Below are 25,367 nucleotides of genomic sequence, written 5' to 3' on the forward strand. Positions count from 1 at the left end.
TATTTTTTTTACTGTTTTGAAGGTAGTCGTGACATATAACTTATATCGAGACTTTAAGACTGCTTCGGGAGTCATTAAACCTTTGAAAATAGAGTGTTTTTCTAATTTTTCTTTATGAAATTGGGATTAAATTTACTTTCTGAAAATTTATAAAAGTGTTTACTATCTATCTATTTTTTTTTGAATATATATATATATATATATATATATATATATATATATATATATATATATATATATATATATATATATATATATTATTTTATTTTTTTAAAGTAAAAACATTATAAATGTTATTGTTTTAATTTTTTTACTTGAAAACAAGCGCGGAGAGTTGCTATATCGACTATCTTGTAGCCTGATTCACAACGGAGTGCTGCTACATCGACTGAGGGTTTGGTTGGGACAGGCAGTCTATAAAATAATTAAAAAAAAAAAAAAAGTTTTTCCGGTCTTTATAATAAATATTTTTTTAAAAACAAACCTAAAACAGACATTTTATGGGTTATGCCTAAAATATGGCTCGGCCCGGACCAAAAGACTAAAATCAGGCCCGGCCCAGACTTTTCTTTTTTTTTTCTAATTGTCTTTGTTTTTGCAAAAGACAAACAATGCAAAAAAAGTGATTGACTCAATGAACCATGAAGAATTTAACGCAATCGCATCACATATGTTAAAAATTTCAACGGAATACTTAAACGTTTAATCGCGAGTTGCTGGGCTGTTACCCCCAAAAAAATTTGTTATTGGTAGTCACAGAATTAACTGTGAAGATTTAGCAACATTAAGTTTAGATGAGTGGTTAAATGATGCTGTAATCCATGCTTACCTCAACCTACTTATGGACTTAAGCAAGGCTAAAAATCTAATTTATGTCCTACCTTCTTTTTGGCTCAAAGATGGCCTGAAAAAACCCCTGATTGGCTTTATAAAAAACTTTGTCTATGCAAGTACCAATGGATTTTTTTGTCCCTTCACGTTAAAAACAACCACCGGACAATCTTAATTGCCAACAATCTTGATAAAACAGTTGGGTTCGCGGATTCTCTTATTGGGGGTAATACTTCAAACCATGATATGTTTCTGAGATATATGATAGTAACGGTCATCTGTTACTAAAGAGTATTTAAAATAATATTTGCAGGAGCTGTTACTAATAATAAAAACATATATTTATATCACTTGTGAACTTGGTATAATAATCATATAATTTTGTTTATTTATATATAAAAAAAAACTTTTTTTATTCTGACCGGGATTTAGGTTTTCGGGTCGAGCCGGTTGTTAGGTACAATCGATTTTACGGTAAAAACTTAAAGACGACCATGCAAGAGTATATATACATACATATATATATATATATATATATATATATATATATATATATATATATATATATATATATATATATATATATATATATATATATATATATGCATATATATATATGGATGTATGTATATATATAAATATACATACATCCAAAGCCAGGGGCGGATCTAGGATTTTTATTGACTGTTGCAAAAAAACCATAAGTATTTTTTTGTCTAAAAAAAAAAAAGGTCCTTGCTTTTCACATTTGCTAAAAGTTTAAAAGTCCAAGTTTGCCGTCTGTACTATATGATCTACATAAGTCGATTTGCTGGTCTCAATGAGCTAAATTTGCAGACATAATTAACTAAAATTCATTGATAGGGTGTGGAGGGAGGTTATTACATACTATTCGCGCCAGTCTTGGATTCGCAGTGGTTTATAGTGATACTTTAGGTCTTCGACCACTGCTTTTTTCTTCCTTCCGTTTAGAGCGGAAGAACGTTACTTGATTTACTCGACGTTAAAACCATCTAGTTAAACTGAATACTTTTTAACGAAATGATAGTTTAATTATCTTTTATGACTTTTATTCATGACTAAAACCCTGACCGAACCCTTATCCTCAGTCGATGTATTTACTTTTAGTTCTTGGTATTCCTATTGCCAGTCAATGTATTTATGCCAAATAATACACAAAACATTATAATATAAATTTATCTATATATTTAAATCAACAAAATATTTGTGCTTGTTAAAATGTTTTGGTCTGCAAAAAAATTGGAGGTTGATATTTGAAAATAAAAACGACAAATTTAATCTAAATTTGTTTAAAATTCTATTTTTTTGTTTAATTAAAGTTTTTTTTATAACACATTATGCTTTATTTAATGGCTTACTTTATAAATTATCTGAAAATTAAAATAGATACTGTAATGATGTATATAAATTTATAAAAACAATTTATACATAAAACTTAAATTAAACAACTATAAACAATATTTATCATCAATTTATAAAAACAATATATAAATATTTTCATATTTTCAATAATAAGCTTCATTACTTCATTACAATAAACTTTTTTGTCAAATAATGAAAAAAAGAAACAGGTTTCAAATCAAATAAAAAATAGAACTTAAGTAACTGAACTTATTCAATATAAATATATTGTTTTAAATAAATAAGAAATGCTTTTAAAGTTTAAAAACAGCAAACTTCATGCATATTACAATTAACGACGATACAATTAACAAATATCAGCAAATAATAAAAACAAAAGTGTCAACGAATAAATGTCAACATAACAAGAAAAACTTAATATGGTTCTTTGTTTAAAACTACATAATTCTTTAATTTTGGTGTAGAAAGTTTTTAGTTGTTTTTTATAAATTAATATAGAAAAGTATATTGTGATGATAGGACTCAATTTCAATTAAGTAATGCTTTAAAGCACAAAAGTATTGAATATGGAAGTCAAACAATCATTATCTTTAATCAAGTTAAAGAAAAGTCATTGAACAGTATTGTCTATTAAAGGACTTTTTAATCCATCTATTTCAAATGATTTTGGATATTAACCAAAGTTTAAAAAAATAAAATACTGGTCAAAATTTCATATTCGTTAAGCAAATCATAATTTCAAAATACATTTTAATATAAACAAGAGACTTCTTTGGTTTCAAAGAACACCTAAAAAATGTCTAAAGATACTTTACTTAAATTTCTTAATTCTGTTTCAAATAGTTCTGTAACAAATTTTCCTAACATAATATACTTGTAACAAAAATGTTAATCTTAATAGCGTCTTAATCAGCTGAACTATTTCTTCACGTGTATAATTTGTGAAATGCCTTGTGATATGTGATGATTTTATATGCTTATTTTCTGATTTTTTTTATGCATAGTGCTGTATCGCAAAAATACAAAACAATCTTTCTTTGTTTATCATTTAGATCTCTGAGGAAGCTTTTTGACCATTATTGAACCTAAAATATATGCCCTAACTTTTTAGATTAAAAGTTTTCCATTATGTGACAGCAAGTTTAATAAAATCACCAGTCTTGTTAAAGTTTGAGATAGTAGAAGTTTCTGGATGATTAAGAAGAACATTGTAAGTATTATCAGAAAAAAACGTTTTGCTTTTTGAGTCCATTATTTTGTATGTTTTTAACAACGTGGACAAAAGTCAAACAACAAAAGAGTTCTATCTGTAGTTAACCAAGATTTTTCATAAAAAAACTTTTTTCTTAAACACTTTTCGAAAGAGAATTTATATAATTTGTTTTCCGAAAACAGCAACTTCCTAATACAATAACATTTTTGTAACATACATCTTGTCACAGAGAATAATAGTTCCTAGTAGAAATTTCCAAATTAAAAAAAAAAAGTAGTAGAAACTTCATTGCAATTATAGAATAAACTAAAAATCTATCTAAGAGGAAAACTGTGCAAAATGTTATTTTAGTTTAACCTTTTTGAAGTTTTGATAAAACACTTTATTAAATGATCTGACTATCATATAATAAAGTGTTTTAAAACTCGCATTAGGTAAACATTTTATCCAACGTGTTTTCTACGCTTTGTCTCTTGGAAATCTATAAAATTTTTACTACATTTTTAAATCGTTTGACTTCTTCAATGATAAATAATTCGTAGAACAGCAATAAACATATTTCACCATTTTTCATAAACATAAACAAATTTTACCATTTTCATAATAGACAAAAACCTTTTCATTTAATGAATGCTATCCACTTCATTTAAAAAAGTTTTATAAACGGAGAGTTGATATTGAAATATATCAACTCTCAAAATATATCAAAAGTGTAGCAAATAAAGAAATATTGACAATATTTCTGTATTTGCTACACTTTTTTATTTTGCAACAGGTTCTTGCTTGATGACTTTTAGTCACTACGTAAGATCTCCTCGTTAACAAAAAGATTGCAGTTAAATAGGCTCAATATAAAATGATTTATCGAGGGTATGTGTAGAGTTGTTTCAAAATACGACAAATTGACTTTTACTGCAGTTGCTACAATCGATTTGCCATGTTTTTTTACTCCCAGTTCAATTAAAGTTGATAAGCTCCGAAATGTTTGACATTCGTTCAAAATTTTATGGGGATGTGAGACATAACCCGTTAAAAATATGGATTTTTCAGTGAAGCATTGCAATTTTCCAAATGAAATATTTCCGTAACATAGTCAACTTGGCTCAGCTACGATTTTGATCAATTTTTTGAAGTGCCACATTTTAACTATTTGTAACCTTGATATCTTATTGAAATTATTATTCTCTTTTGCATGAAAAAAAAAACGTATGTAAAAAAGAAAAAAAAAAACTGAGCTGACTGTAGCAATTGCTACACTTGCTACTGCCTGGATCCTGCAGAGACGTGGATAGGTTACCCCACACCCCCAATGAGGGAGCCCAGCGAATAGAGGAGGCCCATTTGCAAATTTATGAGCCTTTTTGAAAATTTATTAAGTGATTTTTTCTTTAATAATGTCTATTGAAAAATATTTTAGGATACATCGTTAGTATCTGTGAGTAAAGTTAGCAAAAATCATTGACCTGCGCTGAACCTGCATATATGAATATATATATTTGCTTTGCATAAACAATTAAATCTTGTAATATTCTTAAATAAACCTCTATAGTGTTTTTGTTTTAAAAATAACTGTTCTCAAAATAAAAACATCATAACTGTTTAATTAAGAAATTAACAAGATTTAATTGTTTATGCAGTGCAAATATATATTTAATCCAAAGTTAATACTTTGACTTTGAATTATTGATCAAAATTTTACTATCAAGATTATATAGGCTAAAATAATTATTTATGAAATCTTGTCTTTGTTATCCAATTAAAATATACTGGAACCAAATTTCAAAAAGTATTAAGCTCTATCAATAACAAAATTGACATATTAATCCATTTATATGTTGCCCAAAATAAAATAAATTAGCCTCAGTTAAATATTTTGGTCTTTAATATTTTTTTTAAAATGAATAAGGTTAGACACAATGGTATTAAACATTTAACTTTTAAAATGAAAGTAAATATTTAAGTATTAACTATCCTTGCTTTAGAAGGAAAACTTTATAATTCTTTGAGGAATATAGTTATCTAATATGAACTTGTTTTTCCAAATAAAAAAGTTTTTTTTGATTGACAGTTAACATGCTAGCCTTTTGAAAACAAACAATAACTTTTGTTTTTGATTTGGAATTTTAGGTTTCTATACTATATGATATAGTTTCTATACTATATGATATTCTTTACTATATGATATAGTAGTTTTACATATTAATATGTTAACTTGTTATATCATATTATATCTTTAGTTATGATATATTATAACTAAAGATATATCTTTAGCTATAATTTGTAAAACTTTATTATAAATTATTCTAAAAATACGTAATAAAGTATTTTAATAACATTTTGCGTAATGTTGTTACTTATGTTCAATTATTTATGAATGTGGTGTTACTTAAGTTATATTATATGCATATTTTATTAACTTATGGTGTGTGCTATTGTTGTGTAGTGTTGCTGTGATGTGGTTTTTTTGTTATCTTTTGAGTTGAGAGACATTTGGCTTACCTTCACGTTGGTGTCTATTGTTAAAAATGATAAATAGGTAATGCTATTATTAAAAATCACTGCTTTTAATCATTCACTAAAAGCAAAGACAAATTATTTTGCCATATATACAATTTGTTTTATCTCAATTTGATTTTTTGTCTTCAGCGCTGTTTATTACATGATTTTGCTATAAATATTTTGAAACCATGACCAACATAAATTATTTTGTAAAAGCGAACATGAAATTATAATATTTAACAACTACTACTCTGGTAAATCACAACAGCATTTCTCTATAAGGTATATTGATTTTCATTTTTTGTATGTTAAGTTTTTCTTATTTATTTACGTATTCACTAGATTTTTTATTTTAGATTCATCAGATGATGTGTTTATGTGGTATAGAAAAACAAAATATGGTAAAGTTTTGTGAATTTTTTGAAAATGTTTATAATTTTTTAAAGAAATAATATTGAAGTTTGCAAAAAAAGATTTACAACGTTTTTTTTTTTTTAATTTTTCTGTGTTAGCAGTATGTTTATTAATAGAATTGCAGGTTTTTATTAATTTTCTTTATTATTATTTGCTAAGTTAATTTTTTCCAACATCTCCTAGCTGATATATATTTTTAAAGTTATAAGATTATTGTAAAATTTATTTTAAATGACAGTTTGTTATATATAAAAATTATTTGTGTGTGCTTTTTAGAGTAGAAAAAAAAATCATATAGGAAAGATCATAATCTTCGAGATTCGTTTAAGGTTTTTTGTTACTACTTGCAATTAAAAGTGAAGTTTAAACGGATGATATTAGGCTAGATGCAGATATTAGTTTAGATAATGGAAACGTAAATAGGCAAGTTAATCGTCGCAGAAATAAAAGAGATCGGCTTAGGCGATATGAAATTAATAATCGACAAAATGCTAGAATTGCTGCTAGATACGAAAGAATGCATTGTATAGCTAGAAGTAATACTATTCCAGATTATAACTATTTAGGAGAGATGAACTATATTTGTCAGCATTGTGGTATTAAGAAATTTCCTGATGAAACTCATTTTTTATAATGCCATAATGGAAAGGTAGTTTTGTCACAACCTTCATCATTTCCACAAGATTTACAAGATTTATTTAAAGGAAACTATGCAAATGGAAATGCCAATCTGAATTTTTTTAAATATATTAGAATATATAATCCCTGTCTTTCTTTTGTTTCATTTAAAGCTAATGTAGTTCAACTCATGAGTCATGGGTTGCCATGTTTTAGAACATATGGTCAAGTTTTTCATTGTATAGGTAATCTTAGGCCAAATCAAGATGTATTGCCTACATATTGTCAACTATACATCTATGATCTACTTACAGCAGTAAACTTTAGAATGCAACAACCTGGTAATGATCTTTGCTTAAATGATTTAATATTTTGATTGCAAATTTTTATTAGTGATGAGAAGCCATTTGCTCTTGCATTTAAAAACATGTCTGAAGTTGAAAATGAAGAAATTCATCGAGCAGCTATAGAAGGTCACTCAGTGTCAGTTGTAAAAATGTCTTTGATTGAAGGGCAAGGTAGACATCACTATAATCTCTCTTCACATAATGAAGTTGCAGTTGTATTGTACAGATGTAACTTCAAGTAATTTAGCTTTATTTTGTTTTTTTCTTTTAGGAGAGTTGGAACAAAAACTAAATATAAATTATATGATTAGTATAGTTAAATAAATGAAGCATTTATATCTGTACACCAGTAGTCAAAGGTCGGTTATCACATTTTAGATATTGTTCAGGAGAGAGGAAATTGTAAAATAATTAGTTTTTATTGGCTTATTCTTAATGGTTGAAATAATGTAATTTTTTTTGTGTTTTATTTAATTTGTCTTGGGGCACATGAAATAAATTTTTGACAAAAAATAAAAGAAAAAGTTAAATAAAAAAAATGAGAAGTCTTTTCTGGACAACAGACATTCTTCCTTTAAAAATTGTGGGGACACCAGACCTTTTCTATTGAACTACAACAGTCTTTATACCTCTGCAGATACTGAAAAAACTAAAAAGGTCTCCAATATAACTCATTTTTACTAAAAACTGGACAACCGACCATTGTCTTCTGAGGTACAGATATTAAGATTTAAAGTTTATTTTAGTTTATAGTTTTGGTTTAGTTTATAGTTATTTTTAGTTTAGTTTAGTTAGTTTTAGCTTCAATTATCTTTTTTCTTACTTTAGACAACTTTATGGAGGAAACGAGGGGAATAGGTAAAAAAATTATAATTATATATTTATTTATATGTAAATATTATTTTATCGATTATTCTGAGGTATATTTTTTGTCTTTAGTGTATGGAAAAAGCATAACTGGTAGGGCTGTTTTATATTTTGTATATTTTGTAAGGAGTAATATGTCCAATATGTTTTTTGTAATATGTCCAATAGGTAAATGAATTATTGAATAAATATGACATTTTTTAACTGTTCGCGTTTTACTCATATTTTTATTAAAGTAAAAATTTTCACGTTTAACACTTTAATTTACTCTCATTATTTTTTTTTTTTATATTTTTAGCATTGTCTTCGGTTACATGTGAAAATGTTGAGGTTATGCTTTATATTTTGATTAAATAAAATTGCAAATATTTACATATTTTATTATATACTTCTATTTGTAATTTTAGAGTCGGTAACATTTGAGGACTACAGAATATATTGTTCCCAACAAACAGGGCCTCTCTCGGAGTGGTCCTTTAATAAGTGATAAAGTAATGGTGGTATGGATGAGCCCTCCTTCAAATGGAGAGCTAATTTATACTGGGGTATTAACGGGTGATGCGGAAGTTATCGGACAAAATAAAAACGTCAATAACTTATTTATAAATAAAAAAACAAACTACTATTATATTTTTTTTAAATAAAACATTTATCTTTTAATAAAAAAATATTATTTTTTATATCAAAAAACACCACCATCTGCAATTGATCTCAATTTTGCTGTGACGCCTTTCATATGCGACTGTAAAAAGTTTAAATCAATTTCTTGTAATTTTAGTTTAATGCGATCAATCAAAACTTGCTCTGTTGAAGCTTGCCAATCTCCCTCGTAAACCTTCTGTACCAAATGTCCCCAAAAATTTTCAATTGGTCGTGCTTGAGGCACATTTGGGGGATTGGATTCTTTATCAACGTAATAGACATATTGGTCCATCCAATTTTGAGAATCTTTAAAATAATGAGAACATGCTAAATCTGGCCAAAATAAATAGTTAAAGTCTCCATGATACTTGTAAATAAATGGAAGAAGTCGTTTTTCTAAATATTCATTAATATAGATTGATGAATTAATCGCTACTGCCTTGGATGTGCGAAACAATGGCTCGGACATACAAAAGTCAGATATGGCTATCCACATTATTAATTTTTTTGGAAATTTCTCTTTTCCTATAAAACGAACACTTTCTGGGCATGTCTTTTTGTTGTTTGTGTAGTATCCAGAATTTGCAGGCATGTTGTCCCCTGCAAAACAAAAGTATTTTTCGTGATCGATGACTAGAAGCGATTTTGTGTTATAGAGTTGTTTAACTAGTTTGCTGCTTCTTTTCTTTGCCTTTATTTGTTGTTTTATAGTGTATTTTGGAGTCTTTTCACGTTTTCTATATTTAATATTCATTTTTTTTAACTGACGACCAATATCCATTGATTTACACCGAGTTTAGTACCTATTTTTCTCTGATTGACCCCTTTTCGATTGTTGACAAGTCTCGTTAATTCGGCTTTCTTTTCTCTAGTCCAGGATGTCAGACGACCAGGGTGCTTTTTATCATAAAACGATTGAACAGTTTCAAGTCTTTTTAGGCTATCGTATATTGTACTTCGAGCAAATCATTCTTTATCAAAATGATTTACGATTTTATTTATTTTTTATATTTGGTTTATTTACAAAAATCATTTTTAGTCGCTTTCGAAAAGGTTCTCGTTCAGCTGCATTTAACCTCATTTTAAATAATTGTGTTTCAAATAATAAAGTTTATATTTTATAGAACGTTTATGCCTACGCACAAAACCACAAAAACTAATTATTATGCTCAAATAATGATATTAGGATTTGTCCGATAACTTCCGCATCACCCGTTAGGAGGCACCAAAAAAAAAGCAGCAACCAAAATGTTGTTAATGTCTTTTATAACAAAGATATTTATAACTATTTTGTTGGTGCTTTTTCTACGGTGACTTATTTTTATATTTTTAATTTTGTAATCTTGTTTTTAATTTGTAATTTTTTTTTAATGATATTTGATTTACTTTTGATTTGTTTTGGTTTTTTTTAATCAAAATGTTTTATTTTTTTTTTCAACCATTAAACTTAAATATAGTTAACCTGATTCATCATCCGATTATCATAATATAATGATACTACATTCTATTGTTTAAAATAAATAATTGGCATGTAAATTTATTGAAATCACTGCTTTTAAAATTTACTATAAGCCAACACAATATATTTAGCTATTTGAATGCAATTTATTTTTATCTCAATTTGATTTAATATCTTTAATGTTTATTGTTCGGCTCCTTAAAGCATTTGTTATTTTGCTTTTTAAATAAAATATTTTTAATATATTGTGATGTCTTTTAAATTAAACTAAAGTTTACTAAAAGCCAACATGAAATATCGTCATTAAACAACACCGACAAGCTGCATCATGACAGCAACTGAAGTATGACAACAGGTTACTGAAAGCAGGTAATTTGTTTTCCGGTTGTTTTTTTCTTTTTCTTTTCTTTTAAGTCTACTTATCTGCTACAATTTTTATTTTAGGTTTGTCATATGACGCTTTGATGCAATATAAAAGAACAAAGTTGACATATTTTTTTCAATTTGTTATACACATGTTTGATTGTAAACTAAATTTCATTTGTTTGAAACGTATTTGTAATCATTTGCTTAGTTATTTATAATAAACTTATTTTTAATAAATTTATTTAGTTGTGTGCATTTAACGTTTTTAAGACAAGTTTCTTTTTTAAAGAATAATGAATCAAGGGGATACCAAAAAATTAATAACACCTGAATAATATAAGTTAACTTCATATTAATCTCAATAATTAATTAAAGTTCATGTTATAAAAAATATAACAAGAATTTAGTTTTAGTTTTTCGTCAAGTTAAAGCATAATGAAGTGTTATTATTTTGTGTCAGTAACTAAAAACGTATTGTGTTGAACTTAGGAACGTCGAGGAAAATGATTTTGCCTTACATTGATATGACCTATGTCAGTTGTAAGTTACTCAATTAATGTTAAATAATTTGTAAATTATTTTACTTCTTCATACTTTTTATGTTAATTTTACAGATGGTTTAATTTTTTTAGTTTGACGGCGTTTTTCTAAAAGGGTATTAGTTAAGGTTTCGCGACATTAAATTGTGGAAAACAGCCACTATAAATTAATTATGTAACAGACTGACCATAACCCGTATTACGGGTTGCTTTCTGCTAGTTGTAATTAAACTTAATTAAATAAAAGTTTTACTTTGATTAAACTTAATTAAAAATATACAAACTGAATAAAAAAAAGTTAAAAAAAAGTACCCGTACAGCTTTCCCTTAAAATTTATGATGCTTTTCAAAATTTCTCCTTAAAACAATATAGTTCTATTTTTCAGATTTCTCAATCAAAACATTAAGTAAGGAGAATTCATATTCTGTGCATGTATTAAATATGCAAAATATTCCATTATCCAAGCAAGTTTAAAATATAAAAAAAAAGACTTTTTTTATATCTTAACATTTTCAAAAACTTATGAGGAAATTAACAAGTTTATAAGAAAATGTTACATATATTGTTACAAATAAAAAAATAAAAATACAAAAGGGTCATTGCATATAAAATCATAAGAAAAAAATTTCTTCTGATGATTTCAAAATAAATACGAAATCATCAAAAAGGTTCATTAGGGAATGCACGAACTGATTTATTTTAAGGGATTAACAGTCTGATGATCCTTTGTCAATGCCACACCCTTGTTGTCAAAATCCCACCAAGTACCAGGATCATAACCTCTATTGCAATTACTACTGGATTTTTGTGATGTTATTAATGTGCAAGTAGTCGCCAGCTTGTCATTGTCATCATCTCCTAATGCAGACACATACTTATTCACAGTAAGTTCTGCAGACGTTGATTTATTAACTTCACTTTGACCTATTATTGTTATTGCATCACCAATAACAGAGTTGTTGCCTGCAGCTGCTACTGCTACAAAATTATCAGAATGTGCCGCATTATTGTCCGTATTTAACAACAATGTAGATTTCAAATTTCTTTGGAATAATGAAGTAAGTTTTGGCATTTTTTGCACAACAGCTTCAGCCTAATGTTTCATTTCTTCTGCTTGTTTTTTGTTTCTGTGCCCCACTTAATTGTTGACGCTTCATTATTTATTTTAAATTTACTTTAATTTTAAGATAACTCGGTTAAAATACGGAAAAGTAGACATAACACATATATTTTTAGGTGGTCCTATACTAATAAACACAAAATTTTCAAAATGCATTCATATTTTATGATTTTTAGATAAGATATAGCTTTTTTTATTTAAAACACAGTAAAGTAAAAAAAATTTAAAAAAAAAGTTTTTTGGTCAAGATTTTGGGTCCATATACCCTAAACATGAGCTACGAGCTGCGATAAACAGCTTGTGAACTAATAATGGTATGATCATAATGTTTTTACAGCTTTTCAATAACAGATGGCTGCCCTACGCTATTAAAATGAAATAATTTAACAAATTATTTTTGATTTTATAAGGAAACCGGTCCAAGGGCTAAAAAACACGCCCCAAAAAGGTTTTGAATGGACGCTCAATTTTTGGAAACGGCTAACTAGCATAAATTATTTTGGTAAAGTGAATTTACATATATGTTATAAACAACACCTGAAAATTTCAATACAATCAGGCAAACCAATTCTAACCCAGCCGGGAAACAACGTTGAAATAACGTTGAACTTACATTAAAACCTAACGTTGAATTTACCTTGATTTAACGTTTAGAATGAAAGTTTTTTTCAACGCTGATTTATCAACGTTAGGTTAAACGTTATATTAACGTTGATTCGACGCAAAAAAACGTTACAATAACGTTGAATTTACGTTGAAACAGCATTAAGATTGACAGTTTTTTTAACGTTAATTTATCAACGTTAAACCGGCTGTTAAAAAACGTTTTGTAATCACCGAAACCGTTGAAAAAAATTTAGATCACCATCAAAACGTAGTATGTATGTCCAATAGTGCTGTTGCACTTCTCTATTATATTATTAAGGTATACAGAGTGTTACCCAGGAATAAAATTTATACCGCGTTTCCATCAGATTGGGAATTTAGGCTGATGTCGGCTTGGCTGGCGAGTAAAAAAAAAAAAAAAAAAAAGCTCTATCATTTCAAAAGTTTCTTAGATTAATTACAATAACCTTGTATGGCTGTAAATACAGAATTCTTTCTTATTCCTTTACTTTTTTTATTATAAGTTTAAAATTTAAATTTGTACAACAAAACTTTTAGATTAGTTTAAATTGTAACAAACAAAAATTGTAAAAACACAGTTGGAATACAAATAAATCACCGTGAATATTTCGTGAAAAAAATTACAAACAATAAAATATTCACCAATAGTCTGTAGTCTCAAATAAAAAAATCAAAATATGAGATTTACGTTGTAAACTATCAATTTACAACGTAATTCTCATATTTGGATTTTTACGTTTTAACTCGTCGATAAAGTACTCTAACAAATCGTCGTCAAAACACTCCTTCGGACCTTCTATTGCAATCATCATCAAGCTTTCTAATATGCTTCGGCTTAGCTGATTTGGAAGACGGTTTTTAACTATTTTTAATTTTGAAAAAAATCTTTCAACGCAAGCTACACTCAAAGGAAATATAAGGAGTAACTTAGTCAAAAACATACAATTAGCATAAACACTTATCAAAACAGGGTCATTATTAATCACTTTCCATAACTCTTGAGGCGTAAAATTGTTTCTTGACTTAATTAAATTTTTTACTATCTCTTGATCTTTTTCTTTCGATATACGTATATCGAAACTGTTTTCCCATTCTCGGCGTTTATTAAATAACATAATTTTGAAACTTTCAAATTCGGTTTTTGTCTCAGTTTCTGAGATATCTGGAACTTGAACGTGTAATGCTCCAAATTTGTTACTGCTTTTTGGTTTGCCATAGTGAGCTATAAGTTGCTCTAAGCTTTCTTCACCATAACTAGAAAGTTGGCTGAGTGTTTTAGGCAATCGTCTTGGGTCAAAAATCGAAAGCAATTGCCAAAATTCCATTTGCGCGAAAGTGTTTTTTAGTTCACTTTTAAAACTATTTGCAAAAGATCTAAAAATGTTTAACTCAAACTCACTTAGGTCAAAGTTTTTTTTTTTTTTTAATCGGCTTGTGGCTGGTAACGAAAAAATTATTTCATCAGTCACTGATTTCATTTCAATAAAATTTTTTTCCGTAAAATACTTTCGTCGAGTACCCGAAACTAAATCATTTAAACTATGATTTGCTTGATTGACATAAGTTGGAATGTCGCTGAGACTAATTCCTACTTGCGAACTTTGTAGTGCTAGCACAAGTGGGCGAATCGCTTCAAACACATCTAAGAGCATTAATATTGTTGCAATGTTAGATTGTGAACTCGCTTGTATAAATAGCCCGAGTGCTTCTGCTTCTTTTCGTTCGGTGTAACATGCTGACAAAGCTTGTAAAATTGGTTTATAACCTTTGAACACAACTAAACAAGCTCGATCGTGTGCAATCCAACGAGTTACACTTGGACACATTGGAACTATGGATGGAAAAATACAGTTTTTATTTTATTTTTGAAGAAATTGCCGCGCTTTTTGAATGACTTTGAATTGAATAACTTCCTTCGCTTTTTCTTTAGTAAAGAAAGTAATTGTTTTCGTTCAACTAAATTATTTTCTTCGTTTACTAAGTATTTCTACATTTCTTGCGTAACACTTGAAATCTAAGTCTGTTAATAACAGGATTAAAGGTTGTTTTTTTAATAATTTTTTGAACTTTGGGAAATTTAAAAAAATTGGGAATTCCGCGTTATACGCGGTGCCATCAGGCTAGTTAACACTCTGAGTATATTATGGATATTAAATCTACTCATAGTTAGTCATACTCATACTCATACTTAGACTATTTAGAAATTTTTCAGTTTAGTTTAGTTAAAATAGTATTATTAAAGCAAGAGATAAAAGTTGTTTCATTTAAAAATATATTTAAATAATACATATATTTACATATAATTGAATATGATCTACAAATAATTGAATATAATCTACATATAATTGAATAAAATCTACACAAATTTCTTCTCTTTTCCATCATCTTTTTGAAATGGAGCGTATTTTAGAAAATCAAACAATATCATTGACCGAGGTTTCTTTTGCTTAATTGAATACAATAGAAGCTGTAAAAAAAAAAATATATATTTAAAAAAATCAAAAAAGGCAAACTTGAAAAAAATATAATGAATGGGAAGGTGTTACAACTTATAAAGGTATTCCATTTACAAAGCCATATAAATTAGTGTTTCTAAGTATATTTTTCCACCTTTGCCCTTCATATCCGTGGGGGCCATAAAATTTTTTCGAAAAAACTCTGAATTTTTAAATGGTAATTTAACTGTTAGACAGGGCCGTCCCGAAGTGGTCTCTCATGGGGAGGAGGAGGGGATTGTATGTATTTTTTGCCAACTAGAGACACACACACGCATAAAAATGGTCCTCAATATTTGCAATTAGCCAACTATAGTTCAAAACTTCCTAAATGTGTCAACTTAAATGCTTATATGACAGCTTTGGGGGTAGTGGGACACCCCTACACCCCCCGTTTTGGAACGGCCCTGCTGTTAGATGATTATTAATAATTTTTTCAAATATTTAATTTAAATGAAACAACATTTTTTTAAAAATAAATTAATAACCAAAATATTAAACTTTTCTAACATTAAAAAGTAATTATTGGGGTGGCCACATAAAATCCTATTTTTCTTATGAAAATTTCTACATTAGTTGAAATTTTCATAAGAAAAATAGGATTTTAGAGGAGATTTTGCACCTAATATAGAGGATTTTTTTTGTTTTAATTTAGGTTTAACGTCCATGTTTTTACACTAGTAGAAAATCACTTAACTAATTTTTTTTTTCATTTTACACTAAGTTTCATCAATAAAGACTCATCAGAAATGATGAGTCTTTATTGATGAAACACAATGTAAAATGAAAAAAAAAATTGTTAAGTGATTTTCTACTAATACATAATTGCTCTGTTTTGTTAAGAACATTGAGCACTCTATTTTGTAGAATACATTTAAAAGTTCTTTATATATATATATATATATATATATATATATTATATATATATATATATATATATATATATATATATATATATATATTTACCTATAGATTTGATCAATGAACAACTGGAGGTCAGGTGCATTGACACTTCATCTAAATCTTTGATAACTGAACCTGTAAAATATAATTACTAATTTATGGTATAAATTACAAAAACATTTTTATATTTAGGTATAAAAATTGAAATTTATAAAATCCAAGCACATAAAACTAATACATACTTGAGAAATTCTCTTTGTTTACGTTTTCTATTTCGTAAATAGACATTCTCATTATAACATTTTTCTTTTGTTGTTGTAAATTCAAATTTTTCACAATCCTGTTTAATTTCTGTAGAATTGAAAGTTATATGAATAATTATATGAATAGTTATATATTTTGTATCAACAAAATAACTCTTCCTAACAAAATTATCTAAAAAATAATAATTGTAATATATAGATGTAATACCTGAAGAGAATTTAGTTTTAATTTGTGGAAAATTAAGCCAATTATTCTCAGCATTTTAGTGTAGTCAATGCTTTGGTGCCTAGAGGCCAATAAACAGTTTTATTACAAATCCAATTAGATGGAATTACACCTTTTTCTCATTGTGAATCTTCATTCCAAACAGCTCCTTTCCACATATTTAATTTTGAAAATATTTTATGAACTAAAAAAAAAACAAACGAAAAAACCATAATATAAGTGCACTAACAGGCCTAGTTAAACTAGCTAAATCTTGACATTATATAACCATGATACTTGCTAAACAATAATATTAGTAGTAGATTTTCTTTATTTTATAAATTTATTATATTTTAAATTCATTTTTATGAATTTATTTATTATTATATTATTCTATTATTCTATAGTTCTGAATATAATGTTTAAATAACTCAAGGCATCAAAGGAAAATAATGAAAGAATTTAAGGTTGTTAAAACATAATTAAATACATAAGAGTAATACGGAATATTGAGCAAAAATAGATATTATTCATTATTAATACAAAATATAATATAAAGTTTATTATAAAATATCACACAACAATAACTTAGCTTGATTGATAATATAAAAGCAACAAAAATTAAAAAAAACATCTCAATAAATAATAAATTATTATTCAAACAATTTTAAAGACCAAATAATAACTTGTAATTTATTGTTTACACATCTTCATCTAATAAACATTAATATTAGTACCAAATTTTAATAACACATCATTAGTATTTTTGTTTTTATTAAAAATAAAAATATTATATCAGTTAAGCTTTTCTTATTTTACTTTAAACATCAACTCAATCCTACAATTTTTCATAATTGAAATTTTTTTTTGGTAATGTTGAATTAACACTGAAAAAAAAATATTAATAGACAACAGGAAATATTTCTTTATTGAAATATATGTAAATATTTATAACAATCAATCTAATTTCATTTCTTTTTTGCCACCTTTTCGAAATGGAGCGTATTTTAAGAAGTCAGACAAAATACCATCAATTTAAGTTTTAGTCGCTTCATCGTATTCAATAGACGAAGCTGTAAACAAAAATAAAAAAGTTTAATATATCTTATAAAGGTATACCTTTCATAGCACCATATAGTCTGGTAAACTTCTGTTAGTATAACAAGAAAAAAATAATCAGTCCTGATCTGAATAACAAGTTAACACCAGGAATTGCATCAGGTTGTAAAAATTGCCTAACCTCGCTCATAATGTATTATAATCATATTAATGAAAATGAAACTGTAGACATTTAACATTAATTGCCCTTAAACCATTGAAATTATACTACCAAATAAATTTATAGTTATAAGTTTTTATAAGTTTTGACATAAAACTGTAGACATAAAATTAAAAAAAGTTCTGAAACTAAATGATATATCTATTTAGTAAAATACTTATCAAAACTCACTCCTGATGATTGTGTTTTTTTCGTCATCTAATATCTTGTCCACTTTAACAAATTTAGCTACCGACAAAATAAAACTTATTTGGCTTATAAATTCACTATTCTAATCAGGTTTTGTCACTGTGTTTTGGGATTCCTTGTATCAGTAAGAAAATATAACACTCTCTTTTAAAACTCTATAATTTAAAATAGTTTCACAAAACAACTTATGTTGAACGTTTTTACAAATAAAATAAAACAAAAATTCACTAAAAAGTAATTAATATCATACCGCCTTCAGCCATCGAGAACTTATCAATGTTATCTAATTTTGGTACTTTGTTTCCTTTTTTCTTATCCTCACTGAAAGTAAAGGTACTTTGCTTTAGGCTCCAAAATCAGTTACTGTTGAAAGCAAGTGTGGTGGTCAATACTGTTATTTTGGTCTTGAGACTGGTATACAAAAAGCTGTTTCTGCAGATAGCATAAGACCTTCTGCAATCAGTATAGCTAAAAGCTCGTTTACTTATTCACGTGAACAGCAGTGCTCTATAGCCATTTCTCCAGTTTATGATTAAAAGAAACTTCGCTTTTTTCAATTTCTTCTGAGAAAAACACAAATAATGATTTTTTTATGAGAAAAATAAAAAATATATACAGAAAATTACAGCAAAACAATAACACTTGAACATTGTTGAAAATACAGAAAAAATAAAAATGCAAAAACTCAAAGATAATTTGAAAAGTATTTAACCAAAACAGAACTATACAATCAATATTAAATATTTAATATTATGATACGATATAACTACATTATCAAAAAAATTACATTTTAAAAAAAAAATTACAAAAAAACTTAAATGTAAAATATTCCTGCTTCATAAGAAAAAGGGCAACACTTTCAAATGAAAACATCAAAACAAAATTTCAACATCAGAAACAACAACATCAGCTACTCCATTAATGTCATTATCATTTTGTCGTATCGGTATGTTAAGATATCAAAATTCATCAGCTGCATTTTTCATTTCACATCAGCTACTCTTTGGTTTATGCTATGAATTTTATCTTAAATACCATTAAATGATTTTACATTCATTAGAGGAGGTAAGTTCGATAGACCACAAAAATTTCATAAACAACCCGTTGCTAAGGCCGTTCATGCAGTTGCAGTAATTGCAACAAAATTGCAGTAGCCCTTAGTACCCCTTTCCATGCAGTGCCCTAAGCACAGGCTTAGAATGCTTAATGATTAATCCAGTACTGTATATAGTATATATATATATATATATATATATATATATATATATATATATATATATATATATATATATATATATCATATATATATATATATATGTATATATATATATATGTACATATATATATACAGCGTGGAAAATAACGGGCGGTCAACGGTCACTGACCGCCCGAAATGACTGAAACATGCTATTTTGACCTCTCAAAATAAAATCTTCCCGGTCAAGTTTGACCGGTTGAAAAAAAAAGAGTTATATAACGTGTGACAAGTTATTAGGATGTCTTTGAAAATGCATATACCAAAATTTCATAAAATGTAAATCTTTGAAAAAAGCTTTTAAAATAATTTTATCGTTTGTACGCTAATTTAAATCGCTTCGTTAGTGAGTATTATTAATGACGTAAGCTATTAATTTTTTTTGCTTCCCTTATCAAGACTAATTTCATTTTACTGGTGGTGAAATCCTTAACTGCTTTTTTCATAAATGATTGAAGTTCTTATTTTATTATTGTTCTAATAATAATATAATATTAACTAAAAACATTTTTTTACTCCTACATCTTATTTATATTTTCTTTATATCATTTTATTTATTTTTCTAATAACCTTTTGCTGCCAATTGCAATGAAAAAATGCCTTTATTTTTTATTTTTAGTTTAATTTATCCGTAGTCAACAAAACTTACAAATTAGCGAATAAGAGCCGCACACCAAGTCACAAAATAACACCAATAATTCATTTGCTGATAATAACATTGAAAAATTGTATTACTTTAATAATATGCCGTAACGTTATGCTGGCTTCACTGGGAGTGTTAATAATATGTTAGATGCTGGACATAACTTAGTTGATTACACTGTCAAATATTTAGCACCAGATAAAACTGAGTACCGTAAAGTATGGTTTCAAATTTTTTTAAGTTCTATAAAAAAAGATTGGAGTCCAGTTCTACTTCTTGTTGAATTGTTGGTCGTATTGCCTGTTTCGAATAGTAAGGTTGAGCGTCTTTTTTCTTTTATGAATAGAATTAAAATTGACTTAAGAAATCGCTTAACTGAAAAACGGTTAAACAATTTAATTTGGGTAATCAAATTCTTCACTATTTTGGAAACAAATAGTAAAGAATTTGATGTGAATCCTGCCATTGAATTATGGTCCGAAGATACGTAACGAATGTCTACACAAGGAAGTCGAAAAATTTATTCAAAAAAAGCAACAAAAAAAACTATAAAGACATTAATTGATTTAGAATCGTCATCAGACAAGTCTTTAGATTTAAAATCGTCTTTCGATGAAACTTTGTATCAGATAAAACTTTGTATCAGATAAAACTTTGAATCAGATGAAACGTATCCTTAATAAAACATTTTTAAGTTTCATAAAACTTTGTTTTTTGTATCTTTGGCAATTATTATATTAGTATTATATAAAACGATACTTGATTAAATGTTCAGTACAAATTATTTTGATATTTATAAAAATGTTTATTTTTTATTATTTTAATAAATAAAATACAAATAAAAAAGGAATACAAGTTCGTTCATTTTAAAGTATGAAGTTATTTTTTTATTTAAAAAGTTTTGTCATGCAGAATAGTAACTACAATGAAAATGTAAACAAACAAAAAAATTCAAACTTTGACCGCCCAAAAAAAACTATTGACCGTCAATTTTATAAATTAACCGGTCAGTTTGACCGCTTGCCTTTGATTTCTTATTTTTCACGCTGTATATATATATATATGTATATATATATATATATATATATATATATATATATATATATATATATATATATATATATATATATATATATATACTATATACTTAAAAGTCAAGAACAGACAACCATAACAAATAATATTTATAAGATTCATATTTAAATTCAACATGATCAATGAGTAAATATGCTTAATTACATTATATATATATATGAAACAGAAAAGAAAACAATTGACATATGCAGATCGACTGTCTTTATTTTGAGATTAAAACTAAATATGAAACAAATACATGCATACACACATACGCTCTTATATATATATATATATATATATATATATATATAGGGTTACCATATGGTAACCATCGAAAAGGAGGAGATTTTACTAAGCGTGTTAAATGAATGGGGAGTCCCCATTATTTAGCAAGGTTGTACCAATAGCGGGTAAAAAAATAAAAAAAGCCATTCGTTTTTTTAGTGAATATTGCTGAATTTGTTATTTAAATTAATTTAATTATTTGCAAAACGTTTACATCCGATTTTATTTCTGTCTTACAATTATTGAGTCTTGATTAAGTTATCTTGATTAAGTTATTATATATTGAAATATACCATTTACAATGTAATTTACAAAATACATGCAAAATATATACATACAAAATAATATACAAAAGATAAAAACTATATAAATGCAAGCCCTGAATTAAATCTTCATGATATAACTTGTTTCTATTGCCATCTTGTAACCATTATTTACTTGTAGCTAACTAATCACTTGCATCAGTTATCAATTTCACTGTCATGGACCAATCATTTGTTGGAACAGAGCAAAAAGGGAAAGATGAATCATACCAAATATATATTTTTGTTGAAACCATCTTGTTCAATAAGTCTTTGTTTGATAACAAATACTTATTGAACTCATAAATTAGAAAATTGGTCACGACACAATGATTTATTAACATAAAAAAAGGATTTTTTTTTTACAAATGAAATAGAGCCTTAAACTTGATCCCAAATAGGGATACGGTCAAGCTTCATCCAAATGAAAGCTTTTAACCCTTAGTATTAGGACTTATAACAGGTCAAAGGTTATGCAAATTGCGTAATCTTGACTTATTCATTATTGTAAGATGCATTAGATAAATAAGATTAACCTAAGGAAATTTGTTTATCTTTGTGAGAAACAAAAATATATGATCCAGCTGGCCATATTTTGAATTTGAATTTGGACGACATTATTGATAGTGTCGCAATTCTTTTACTTTTTATATATATATATATATATATATATTTTTATATATATATATATATATATATATATATATATATATATATATATATATACATATCTATAAATATATATATATATATATATGCATATATATAAATAAATATATATGTACATATATACATATATATATATATATATATATATATATATATATATATATATATATATATATATATATATATATATATATATATATATATATATATATATATATATATATATATATATATATATATATATATATATATATATATATATATATATATATATTTATTTATTTATATATATGCATATATATATATATATATATTTATATATATGTATATATATATATATATATATATATATATATATATATATATATATATATATATATATATATATATATATATATATATATATATATATATATATATATATCAGTTAGTTGAAAATCACTTAACAAAAATTTTTTCATTTAACACTGTGTTTCATCAATATATTCATCAGAAATAAATAATCAATTTAATAAAACTTCAATTTATATCAAAAATTAAGTTACAGTAAATCGGAAATGTTTTAACTACTGTAAACTTTCACACATTTGTGGAATATGACTATTATAAAAATAATTCTTTAGAATCAAAACTTATGCTTTTTTAAAAACAATATTATTTAAAAGTCGGGATTTTGGGTGGAATGCAAGAAGGGAACTTGAGTCAAGTTCGACTTGATTTTTACATTGTAACCAATAGCAGCATAGTATGGGTTTTCCCCTCAAAAAATACTCTGCCGCTATTGGTTACAAAATAAAGTTTAAGTCGAACTTGACTCAAGTTCGCTTCTTACATTCCACCCTTAATGTAACTATTTTTTGAGCTAATTTATTTTTATAGTATTTAAGGAGAAACTTATTTTTATATCTGCATTTAGAAATCAATTCCGAGTTTTTGTTTGATAAACATTCTTGGTTTGCATGCGCAATTATTTTAAATTTTTGTTGTAGACATGGTATGCATTTTTTTAAATATTGTTATATGCAGGTGCTGTTTCAAGGATAGACCAATTCAGTATAAAACTTCAATAATTGTATCTTTTAAATCCATTATATATTTTTACGGCATGGCGTCTTTTGAATGCTTTTTATTTTTAAAGGATTGCTTATGATTGGCAAAACGTTTTTTCCATTTACCCTCTGTTATGCCAATATATTATTTATCAGGTACATTCTGAGTGGAAACAATACATTTATACACCACATTTTTTGGTAAACAACTTCCACTCGTTGGACAAATGTTTTTTTGTTAACAATTACAATTGTGTGCAGTTTTTTCATTTAGGATTTTTGCTTAACAAAGCATTATTGTAACCTTTTATAATTTTTTCTATATTTTTTGTGCATTTGTAGCTAACTTTAGTTAGTTAACTAATTGCGTTTCGATAAAAAATTTTTATGTAATTTATTACAGGGCGGGAAATGCTTATCGGCAAATTTTAAAAACACTTTTCCTAATTTAGTGAAAACATTTTTGCCATACAGGGGATGGAGGAGGGGGAGGGAGGGGGGGGGAGAAGGGAAGGGGTGTTGAACTAAATTACATTTCCAGTTCTATTTTGCTTTTTTGTACTCTTTTTTCAGGGTCAAGTTTTAGTTCAAAATTTTCAAAACTTTATTTATTATTTTCTTATTAATTTTGTCCAAACTAAATTTTTCTTTCACGTCCAATCTCACTTTTTGAGGGAAACATTAACCTTCAAAGAGGTTTGTTTTGAAAAATTAGTTTATGGTCTTTTAGTGTAACGAAGACTTGGGCTGGGGCAGTTGATTCGATTCTGTTATCAAGGTTTATTTTTGTAGCAATATTTGCGCTTCTAAATTAATTGCATTTTCCATGTTTTAATGGGCAAAAACCAAAATATTAGAGTTCGAGTTATTTTTTTTAACATCTTTAATTCTGTTTGTAATTCGTTTTTTATAGGGCGAAACTTTTTTGTTTTAATCAAATGCAATAGGTCATTTTCAAAAATTTCCAAATCAAGTATAAAAGGTGGAGTATTTTTTATTTTAAATCCATAATTATCATTATCTTGGTTCTTATTAAATACATCATCTATATTTTTTTTGTTTTTAAGAAAAACTGGGCTTTCCAACGAATTCTTTTATTAAAATGCTCAACTTTTTCAATCAAAGAAATAGTATAACTTTTTCATAGGTAAATTTTTCAACGAGTAAGTGAAATTATAAGTTTCCATATTTACACAGAACTTTAAAATACAAATAAAAGTGCTTAACAAATGTTAATAAGAATGTTTTTTTAATGTATTCTTCATAATAGAGTGCTCAATAATCTTAAAAAAGCGGAGCAATTATAAATTTGTAGAAAATCATTTAATAAATTTTTTTTTCCTTTAACACTGTTTCATTAATAAAGACTCATTAGAAATGAATGAATAAATTAATAAAACTTCAATTTATATCAAAGATTAAATTACAGAATGTCGCAAATGTTGTAACTACGTTAAATTTTCACACATTTGTGGAATATGCTGACACTATTATAAAAATAATTCGTTATTATTGATTACATCTGCATTTTTGAAAAGCTGAAGTAATCAACTTTTTGGCCATGTAAGGAACCAATATTTTGGACATGTAAGCAAAATTAAATTGGAAAGTTAATTATTTTATTTATTGTTTATTTATTTATTTTTGTCAAGCAACTATTTACAATTAAAGATGATTTCCGACATATAAAATATTTAAAAATATTAAATACAAAATACACTTTATCATATATAGTAGTTCAAGACTGGAGAACCTGAAAAAGATAAAATCTTATCATCAGTAACCTTTGATAATAAAAAAGACAGTAAAATTTTATTGTTAGAAAAA

At 26.3% G+C, this 25,367-nt stretch overlaps 1 protein-coding gene across 1 annotated transcript; it reads right to left on the reverse strand.

Annotated features, from left to right (window-relative positions):
• Positions 1 to 8,854: 8,854 nt before the first annotated feature.
• On the reverse strand, positions 8,855 to 9,595 carry LOC136083439 (uncharacterized). The gene has a single exon (XM_065802839.1). It carries the CDS (start codon positions 9,593 to 9,595, stop codon positions 8,855 to 8,857), a length of 741 nt encoding a protein of 246 aa, XP_065658911.1.
• Positions 9,596 to 25,367: the final 15,772 nt, after the last annotated feature.

The sequence above is a fragment of the Hydra vulgaris genome, chromosome 08 (assembly GCF_038396675.1).
Source record: "Hydra vulgaris chromosome 08, alternate assembly HydraT2T_AEP".
Taxonomy (NCBI): domain Eukaryota; kingdom Metazoa; phylum Cnidaria; class Hydrozoa; order Anthoathecata; family Hydridae; genus Hydra; species Hydra vulgaris.

Coding starts and splice junctions, on each gene's coding strand:
- LOC136083439 (XM_065802839.1), bottom strand. CDS start 9,595: ATGGATATTGGTCGTCAGTTAAAAAAAATGAATATTAAATATAGAAAA.